The sequence below is a fragment of the Abrus precatorius genome, unplaced genomic scaffold (genome assembly GCF_003935025.1).
Source record: "Abrus precatorius isolate BTA unplaced genomic scaffold, Abrus_2018 Scaffold2, whole genome shotgun sequence".
Taxonomy (NCBI): domain Eukaryota; kingdom Viridiplantae; phylum Streptophyta; class Magnoliopsida; order Fabales; family Fabaceae; genus Abrus; species Abrus precatorius.
This window is the reverse complement of record NW_020874362.1, coordinates 10,533,266-10,543,867: the sequence shown is the minus strand read 5'-3', so window position 1 is coordinate 10,543,867 and position 10,602 is coordinate 10,533,266. Positions and strand designations below refer to the sequence as shown.

The following is a 10,602-nucleotide window of genomic DNA, read 5'->3' as shown; positions in this document are numbered from 1 at the left end:
GTTAAATTTCTGTTACCTATCTCATCACTTAACATAAAAAAGTTCACATTAAAGATTAAATATTGACATTTTAAATAAATTAAGAATTAAAATCTAACAAGATACTTTTTAAAGACTTATTATAAAAAGGATGCTAATTTTATAAAGGCAAACTATAATTAAGCCTAATAATAATAATAATAATAATAAAATTATTATTATTATTAAAATAGCTCAATTTTTTTTACAAGTATTGAAACCAAATTGGTTTATACCAATTTGATGTGAAATGGACGGTTGACTATTTTGATCAACTCACCCAAATTAACATTTTAAATTCGTCCAGCAAAACAGTTAATTAGTTGAATTCGCTAAGAATGAAATACATAAGTGTTGAAAAGTACAGTTAAAGCTAATTTTAATTTTTAAAGTTGTTTATTAATTTATATCATCTTAAAATTTATAAAAATTATAACTAACAAAATAAGTTTTAGAAAAATAAAATCAACTACATTTATAAGAATAAAAAATATTCTTAAGCCATTAATTAATCATAACCACTGAGAGATTGAGCTTATATTATATTAATTATGAATTAATAGTTCTAGTCCTTGTAACTATGTTATAAGTTTAGGAGAAAATAATTTTAGTATCTTACCATCAGCAGAATTTATTTGACTCAATTCAGATTACTTAAATGTTAAATATTATATCTTAATACTACTAATTTTTAAAAAATTAATTAAATTTATATAGTTAATTACTATGGAACCTTAAATTAAATTAAATAATATTAAAAAAATAGAAACATACATAAGTTTAAAATTCTACTTATTCAGGCAGCCGGTTGAATTCAATTTTTAAAACATTAAATTCAGACCTTACGTACATTCTATTGAACCACCGAACACAAGTGGGCTTTAATTATAATATACATGTTGTATTAATGTTAAAATATATTTTAAGTACTTATAATTATGATTATATTTGATTTCAGTTTTTGAATTTTTTTTGTTATTTTTGAACTTCATAAAATTTTATTTTTTTAAAATAGTTTTGTTATCATTTTGTGACAACGTGCTCGGTTGTATGTCAATGAATATATTAAGAGAATAAATAATATAATATATCTAGTTGCATACTGCATTATCAATAAATGATAACATATTTTTTTTAAATTTTAATATTTAAGACAACCAAAATAAAAATATTAACGGACTTAAATTAAACATAATCATATTTACTAAAAACATCATATTCTTATATAAACATATATTATATTACCGTCTAATTCAAATTTTACGGTATTTAATTTTTATAATAATTTACCTTTCTATGAATAATATTTTTAAGAGTTATACTAATTCTTAATTTGTTTTTATTTATTTATCTATTTTATTCTATTAAATCATATTAAATATGTATCAATAGAATAATATTAAAAGTTATCAAAATAATAGAACAAAAGAAAAATTATAAGTTTCCTCTTGATTAGCTTGTTCCTATCCTTTAAGAGAATGATAGGAGAATTTGATTTTCCAGAATGATTAGTTAGTTCTATTATTTTTATTGTTAATTAACTTGTATAAAGTATATTTAATTATTAAATTATAAAATTAATTAAAATTTATTAATTAGGTAAAATATTTTTATACTATTGTCTAGTCACAAATTATTATATTAATAAAGGATTTTTTTTATAATAATTATTTAAAATGATGTATTTATTATATATTTTAATTAATTGATAGTGTAAAAAATATATATTAATAATATATTAAAATTATACTCGTAAATTATTTCATGTTTATTTCTTAAAACGGTTATAAAATTAGCTTTATAATAGAAAAATATATTAAGTGTATATGAATAGTTTTTCCGTGAAGTAGTTTTTCCTCTGTCTAAATTTATAATACCCAGCGGAATCTTGATGGTATTAGATCCTTCTCAGTAACAAATAGTAACTACTTAGCAGATAATTATATAAAATTTAAAATCATAAAGAGTGTATAAATTTTCCAATTCATAGAGATAGATCTATATACTATTTAGTGGGGTGGGACCATCTCATACCTACCCAACTGCTGTCAATAACTTTGATGTAACATAAACTGAAATAGAATCCATCGCATGTTGCAAGATATTTTTATGTTGGTCATTAATAAAGTAAAATGGTGACAAAATATGTTAAGTGATAAAACCCAAAAGCATTATTCTGTTCATGGGTGACTTGTTGAAGAGTGAAGGAAACGGTAAGAAGCTAATTGGTTCATGATAAAATTGGAGTTTGGAGAAGGAAAGTAAGAAAGACTATGATGATGTTATAGATAGTGGCAACATTGGATTGTTGATTAGCTTCTAAGACAAGGAAAATCAATAAAATGGAGTAGGAAACAGCTTAGTGAAACTTTTTCATTCTTTTTCCTTTCTGAAGCCTGTTGGTATTTTTTGACTGCTTCCACTTCCTCTTCCTCCTCAACATTTCTCTTTGGTGTTTCTTAGTATTGGCATGTTGTTACATGCAATGCCTATCCTTCTTTTACTTGAAGCAAATATTTTTGTCTGATCTTTTTAAGGTTTGTGCAATAATCAGCAATACTTGAGCAGCTGAGACAACTCTCCTTAACATGTCAATCCTCCGTGTGTTGCTCTTTCTGGGACTCTTGGCTGAAATTCATGTTACCTTTTCATTCACTGATCCTCAAGACGGTAACTTGCTGTGCCATCTCTTTTATAGGTCAAAAGTGTTACTTGTGTAAATTGCTTGATTCTAACCAAATCTTTCCATTTGTCCCTTTGGGTCATCTACTTCTAAATATAGCTTATCAAGAATCATAGAGTGAAGCATTAACTTGGTTTTATTAAAATGTTTAGTTTTTTTATAATTAAATCTAACATGATCTACATATAATAATATTTAATCCTCAATCATATACGATCCCCTCCCTTCTCCTTACTTTGAAATACATTATATTCAGTACTTGCCTTTTAGTATTACTCATTATCTGAATTGATCTATTGCGAGTTGAATATGATACCACCATGATATGCAAATAATAAGATTGTTTATATATATTTATAACAAATATGATGTTTTATGTGAAAAACAAAAAAAAATATTAGTTAGATAATTAGATATTTGGCCTAGGAACTTACCATATGTTACTGTTGTATTCTGGATCGTGGAAAAGGCAGTATATGATCAAATGTTCATCAAGGCTTATATTCCACAATCAATGCCTATAAGTAATTCTATTTACCACATACCCTTGTTGGGGAAAATTGTTTTAGCACCTGGTAAATGTGAATAGTTCAGACTGTAAAGAAAATAAAGTTACATTAGTGGTGGAACATATAAATGTCTATGTGTGTGAATATATGTGAAAATCTTGCCTACCCAAAACAGCATTCCTTAGTACAAGTGTTTTTCAATTCCTTAGTTTATACATATTGTAACCCTGTATGGTCATCGTCCAATAGCCTGCTTATTTAACTGCGAACTGCATTTTTTCTACTTGTGTGTAGCATTTGCTCTCCTCTCTAAAATACCAGCATTTACGGTTGTATACTTTACATATAATTATAACATTGGCTAGGAGCCTAGGACTCCCTTGATTTACTTTTAAAATAAAGACAAAAACAAACAAAGAAAGACCTGTAGAAATGAACAGCAAATTTATGTACAAACATACTCAGGCTACGTAGATATAGAAATCATACATTGATGAATAAATAAATTTAAAATCACTTTAAAAAATAATGAACTCAATGTTCATATGCATAACTCAAATTAGGCTGATGAATCTCCTCAGCAAATATCTAAATTGAATTTTCCTTGGCTTTTATAGTAAGCAGAAAATTCATGAATCTCATAGTGTTTTTCTGAGAGAGACCTTCAAAGAAATTAGCAACTGCCATCTTGCGCTTTTACTTAGGGCACTTTGTTTAATGATTATACACTGTTGCAGTTGTTGCACTTCGATCTTTAGAAGATGTATGGCAAAATACACCACACAGCTGGGGCAAATCAGATGATCCCTGTGGAGCACCCTGGGAAGGAGTGACCTGCAACAAATCAAGGGTTACTTCATTGTAATAATTCAGCAATTAATGATCCTTGTGTTCCTTAGTATCTTGATTTCATCATCCTTTTAATCACTTTTCTAACTATTTATTGAAGAAAAGTCCTTTGTCATGTGCATTTTAAATACAGGGGACTGTCAACCATGGGCCTGAAGGGTAAATTAAGTGGAGATATAAGTGGTCTAACAGAATTGAGATCCTTGTAAGTATGATTTTCTCTTTCCTTTTGGAATGAAACTAGAGACTACAATAATGGTTGCACCATATTTCTAATCTTGCCTCAATGACAAGATCTGTAAGCACATTGACTCAACTTTTGTCATAAAAAAGAAGAAACAAGTTTCCATAGCATGCTCTGTGTTAATTAACTATGTCAATTCTTTTAACTGCAGGGACTTGTCATTTAATAGAGGTTTAACAGGTCCTCTCTCTCCACAGTTAGGAGAGCTAAGCAAGCTAAATATTTTGTATGATTCAGGAAACCATATAATTTCATAATGTCATTTCAAGTGCAACTTCTAGTGATTTGCATATAAGGCTTTACTTCCCTTTTTCAGGATTTTGGCTGGGTGCAGTTTCAGTGGCAATATTCCAGACGCAATAGGAAATCTTTCAGAGTTATCTTTCCTGTAAGAATAAAATTGGAAAAGCATTTTTACATGTATAACAATAACTGAACCCCTCCCCCTTTCAGAACATTCCTTTTGGGGATGAATAATTTAAAACTATACCCATGTCAATGAACTTTTCAGGGCTTTAAATTCAAACAACTTCACTGGAAAAATACCTCCTTCATTGGGTAAACTCTCCAAACTTTATTGGTTGGACTTGGCAGACAATCAGCTGACTGGGCCTATTCCAGTTTCAACCTCCACTACCCCTGGATTAGACCTTCTTTTAAAGGCTAAGCACTTGTGAGTACCTTTTAGTTAGTGAAGCAAAGAGAAATGTGTTAATAATGGCGTCCCTTTCATCTTCTCCTGAAGTGGTAGTTGCTACATTCAGTGGTATTAAATCAACAATGTTTTGATTGCTATTTAATGCAGCCATTTCAATAAGAACCAGCTTTCAGGTTCCATTCCCCCCAAACTTTTCAGCTCTGACATGGTACTCATACACATGTAAGTTGACCTTTTGATTTTGGCATCATTTGTTGTTTATAAGCTTATAATCTCAACTTTTTAACTTCAATTTTTCTTCCTAACAGATTATTTGATGGAAATAATTTAAGTGGGACTGTACCTTCAACAATAGTACTAGTTAAGACCGTTGAGGTTCTGTAAGTGATGCCTTCCTTCATATTTTGAAATTTCATTTTATTCACTTGGTTCTTTCTTCCTTTTGCTTGGTTTCATTTTGCACTTTATTTCTGTTGTACTACATATCCTGTTTGGATGACATTTTTCTTAATTATTCCAATTTATGACAGTCGGCTCGATAGGAATTCTCTGACAGGAGAGGTCCCAGCAAATCTCAACAACCTTACAAACATCAACGAATTGTGGGTACTTAAATTTGATAAGAACATAGAAAAGGATTGTAAAATAAATTTAATGGAGATTTATGCAACGTTTTTCCCTTTCAGGAATTTAGCACATAATGATTTCACAGGTCCTTTGCCTGACTTAACTGGAATGGATACCCTCAACTATGTGTAAGTAATTTGCAAGAACTGGTGTTTCTGTTTTCTTTTCCTTTAGTATGATTTTATCATTCATATAATTCTTAACAGTTTATAATCTTGTGTAGTGATCTTAGTAACAACTCTTTTGATCCATCTGAAGCTCCAACTTGGTTCATAACTCTTCCATCACTCACCACTCTGTAAGTCTATTAATTACAGAAAAGAGTTTCTCTCGTAACCTGTTTCCTAAATTTATGAAATAGCATATAATCTAACAAGGAACTTTATCCCCTCATAACATGAACTATGCTTTAGTATCATGGAGTTTGGATCTCTTCAAGGTCCTCTTCCATCAAAACTCTTCGACATTCCTCAAATACAGCAAGTGTAAGTCAGTCTAACTTTATGTTGAAGTAGAGCTAGTAAGTTAGATTATATTACAAACAACTGAATGGTAGTCATCATAATTTTCACATTCTTTCTTCACAGGAAACTACGAAACAATGCATTGAACAATACATTGGATATGGGGGACAACATTTGTCCCCAATTGCAGCTGGTAGATTTGCAAGACAATGAGGTCTCCTCAGTGACACTGAGTTCCCAATACAGAAATACATTGATGTGAGAGAGTGTTTATTCTTTAAACTAATACTTTGTATGCTCTTTTATTTGTAAGGCGTTTCTTCTGATGTCAACTTCATGCTTCTCAGTCTTATAGGAAATCCGGTGTGCAGTACTGCGCTCTCAAATACAAATTACTGCCAACTTCAGCAACAGCCTAAACAACCCTATTCCACAAGCTTGGCTAATTGTGGAGGCAAATCTTGTACTCCTGATCAGAAGCTCAGCCCCCAAAGTTGTGACTGTGCCTATCCATATGAAGGAATGCTGTACTTCAGAGGACCCTCATTCAGAGAACTATCTAATGTTAATACTTTCCATTCACTTGAAATGAGCCTATGGGTGAAATTGGGTCTAACTCCTGGCTCAGTTTCTTTGCAAAACCCCTTCTTCAATAGTGATGATTATCTTCAAGTGCAACTTGCACTCTTTCCACCTACAGGGCAATATTTTAATAGGACAGAAATTCAAAGAATTGGGTTTGAATTGAGTAATCAAACTTACAAGCCTCCGAAAGAGTTTGGTCCATATTACTTTATTGCATTTCCTTATCCTTTTCCAGGTAACATAGAAACAAATTACATTAACAATATGAAACTAATTACAGTGATATACAACTAACCGAAGATTATTTCAGGTTCCCACAAAGCCTCTCTTAGCAAAGGTGTTGTTATTGGGATAGCAATTGGCTGCACATTTCTGGTTATGAGCCTCATAGGGTTAGCTATGTATGCGATTCTGCAAAAGAAGCGCGCTGAGAGAGCCATTGGATTAAGTAGACCATTTGGTAATTATTCAACGTACTCATTTTCTTGTTATCACTTGTGTAACTTTGTGAATCAGTGTGTACAAAATCTCCAAAACTAGCAAACCTACCATCAGTTATGTTTATACCACGTTCATCTCTTTTTTTCAGCATCATGGGCACCAAGTGGCAAGGATAGTGGAGGTGCGCCACAATTAAAGGGAGCAAGATGGTTCTCCTATGATGAGCTCAAAAAGTGCACCAACAATTTCTCTGAAAGCAATGAGATAGGCTTTGGTGGCTATGGCAAGGTATTACCTGTATGTTCACATTTTTCTAGGTTCTTCTATATGTTTAATTATTCCCTTTTATTGAATTTAGGTGTACAAAGGGATTCTCCCTGATGGGAAAATGGTTGCAATCAAACGAGCTCAGCAAGGATCAATGCAAGGAGGCCTAGAGTTCAAGACTGAAATTGAGTTGCTTTCAAGAGTTCATCACAAGAATCTTGTTGGCCTCGTGGGATTCTGCTTTGAACAGGGGGAACAGATGTTGGTGTATGAGTTTATACCCAATGGAACACTTAGGGAGAGTTTGTCAGGTAAGTTTAAACTATAGGAACATTCACAAGAGCAAACTTATCTTCTGAAGGAAAAGCAATGCTAAAACTCGGTTTTGTTGATCGAATTATTTGCTAAAAAATCTTTGCATAGAACAAAAATATCTGTGCAGCTTATTTTTGGCATTTATTATACAACTACAAGAGAAGATAATTAATAACACACTTTAAACAATCAATGTGAGTCGCAGGGAGATCTGACATTCATCTTGACTGGAAGAGGAGACTTCGCATTGCACTTGGTTCAGCCAGAGGACTTGCATACTTACATGAACTTGCCAACCCTCCCATAATCCACAGAGATGTGAAGTCCTCTAATATCTTGCTGGATGAAAATTTGACAGCAAAGGTTGCAGATTTTGGCTTGTCTAAGCTAGTATCAGACAGTGAGAAAGGCCATGTTTCAACTCAGGTTAAAGGGACTTTGGTAAGAGACATTGCACCTTTTCTTTTGTTGTTGAATTATTCGTTCTTGTTTTTGTTAAAAGAACCGCATGGCCTTGCTAACGGATAGATGCACTATATTATATATACAATCAAATACCAAATGTAATTGGCTAACCATATTCAAATTGTTAAACATTGCCACAAACTTTAAATTCCATGTTTCATGTATAATATAATTAATGACACAAGAATTACTAGTTGCTAAATCTCCATGGTGGTGTCTTTCATTTTGTTGCTTTCTCTTTTCTTTTTGGCAACAACTACTTGGTAATTGAAATGCTTAACATCTGCAGGGTTATCTGGATCCTGAGTATTACATGACACAACAACTTACTGAAAAGAGTGATGTGTATAGTTTTGGGGTGGTTATGCTTGAACTAATAACTTCAAGACAACCAATTGAGAAAGGCAAGTACATTGTCCGCGAGGTACGCACGTTGATGAATAAGAAGGATGAAGAACACTATGGTTTGAGGGAACTCATGGATCAAGTGGTTAGAAACACACCAACCCTCATAGGATTTGGGAGGTTCTTAGAGTTGGCACTGCAATGTGTTGAGGAATCAGCTTCAGACCGTCCAACAATGAGTGAAGTTGTGAAAGCACTTGAAACCATTTTACAGAATGATGGGATGAACACAAACTCCACTTCTGCATCTTCATCTGCCACTGACTTCGGAGTTTCTAAGGGTGCTATGAGACATCCTTATATTGATTCTACTTTTACTAAGAAGGACAGTGTTAATGATAGTAGTAATGCCTTTGACTACAGCGGAGGGTACACACTTTCAACAAAAGTTGAACCCAAATAGATGCTATATACATATTTTTGTCACACATCTTTTTCTTTTTCTTTTTCTTTTTTTCATTCTCAAACAAAAATAGTAACTTGTTCTGTTCTTCTTTTTCCCCCAAAAACTAATGTTGTGTATTTTTTTTACGGTCAATAGTTTTATTGCATTGAAATGTTTAGGAAGAAATGTTGCAAGTTTATCTCAGCTCCAGTGCAAGTGTTAGTCTGATAATTCTGCTTTTCATTTGAGTTAATATTTCATTTGGTGTAATTATGTCTTTTTTTGGTCGATAATTTGTAAATTATGTCTAAACTGCCTTGGGGCTGCTTTTTCCAAATTTTTTTTCCCTTTCACATGCCACTGATACTTTTTTGTAATTTTCCCCAAAATACCCCTAACTAAAATTGAAATTACTAAACTTTTCCATCTTCATCATTCTTTGTCGTCAACGTTTTTCAAGAAATTAATTTTCGAACATAGTAAACATGGTTCCCAAAATTATGTTTATAATGTTTTAAAATTAAGTTACAAAATTAGGGTTTTGACAAAATAATTGCATTTAAAAAAAACGATTTATCAAAATAACAATAAAAAAAACTATTTACGTGTATGAGGTGATTTTTGTCATGTCCTAGTCAAATTCCATCCTTCTCAAATGTGATATATAGCAAACTTGATATGTATTGCGTGTATAGCATTCAATGCTGATATATTTAAATTTTGAAATTAGAAAAGGCTGAGAAGGAAAAGATTGCTGGTCTCTTTAGGCGCAAAACTATACCAAAATTTGTCAGAGCTAGAATCCTTTCCTCTTCTCAATGTTAGTTCCCGTATCCCTTTCTTCTCCTTTCTACGTGTTAATTTTTCCTTCTCCATTTCTTCACTTCAAGCTTGTATCACCTTTATTATTATTATTATTATTATTATTATATTTTACTTTTAAAATAGAAAAATTTAAACCTTGAGAGTCTTGGAAAATCTTGCTTAAGCAAGACTGAATTTTTTGAATCATTCACTATAGGACGTTTCCACTCAGACGAGATTGGATAATATTTTTTCTATTGTTCTCTCGCTCACGTGAGAAGGCACAGAAAAGTGAGAAGCTCTCTAGACCATGTCTTGCTCAGGCGAGATTATTAGAAACCTGTGTAAAAATTTCTGTTTGGTGTTCTCACTCAGGGAGAGCGTGTCTTGATCAAGCAAAAATTTATAAACCAAGAAGGGTATTTAAGGAATCCCCTGTTTTAAAACGTATTGTAAGCCAAGAAAACTTCTCTCACTTTTTATCTGTTCTCTCACTTCCTTTCTTAGAGAAACTCTCATAAACTTTGAACTATCTTTGAATCTGACTCCAAACATCTATTCTACTTGATTGCAAGTAACTTCCTTGGAGCTCAATCTTCTAAATATGACTTTTACTTCTCCATTTTCTATCTTCTCAAAAGTGCTTTACTTTGAAATATATAGGAAAAACTTGGTCTTTAGACAATATCTTCCACAAACTTTCTCGTAAATCTTCTCATCGAGGTAAGGAAAGTTATACCCCACCATTAAAACGTTGAATATAGTTTGTGTTCATGAATGGGTAATATTGTGTTTATTTATTTCATAAATATATGTATAAATCAAAGTTTTGATATTATTAAAGTCGGTGATGATGTTTGGGTGATAATGAATGACTAAAATA

General features: G+C 31.7%; 1 protein-coding gene across 4 annotated transcripts; it reads left to right on the top strand.

The window, feature by feature from the left end:
- The first annotated feature begins 2,168 nt into the window (after nt 1–2,168).
- Nucleotides 2,169–9,181, top strand: LOC113857404 (probable leucine-rich repeat receptor-like protein kinase At5g49770). Of its 4 annotated transcripts, none has more exons than XM_027489245.1 (20): nt 2,169–2,231; nt 2,573–2,688; nt 3,948–4,071; nt 4,193–4,264; nt 4,455–4,529; nt 4,620–4,691; nt 4,815–4,976; nt 5,109–5,183; nt 5,270–5,341; nt 5,492–5,563; nt 5,648–5,716; nt 5,812–5,886; nt 6,002–6,073; nt 6,176–6,310; nt 6,400–6,872; nt 6,948–7,097; nt 7,227–7,366; nt 7,437–7,656; nt 7,866–8,101; nt 8,415–9,181. In XM_027489245.1, exons 2-20 carry the CDS (start codon nt 2,607–2,609, stop codon nt 8,931–8,933), a joined length of 2,895 nt encoding a protein of 964 aa, XP_027345046.1. In that variant the 5' UTR covers nt 2,169–2,231; nt 2,573–2,606; the 3' UTR covers nt 8,934–9,181. The 4 variants fall into 4 exon arrangements, with proteins under 4 accessions (XP_027345046.1, XP_027345048.1, XP_027345047.1 ...); XM_027489247.1 differs by having other exon boundaries at nt 2,556–2,688; nt 8,415–9,141; XM_027489248.1 differs by having other exon boundaries at nt 2,220–2,420; nt 8,415–9,123.
- Nucleotides 9,182–10,602: the final 1,421 nt, after the last annotated feature.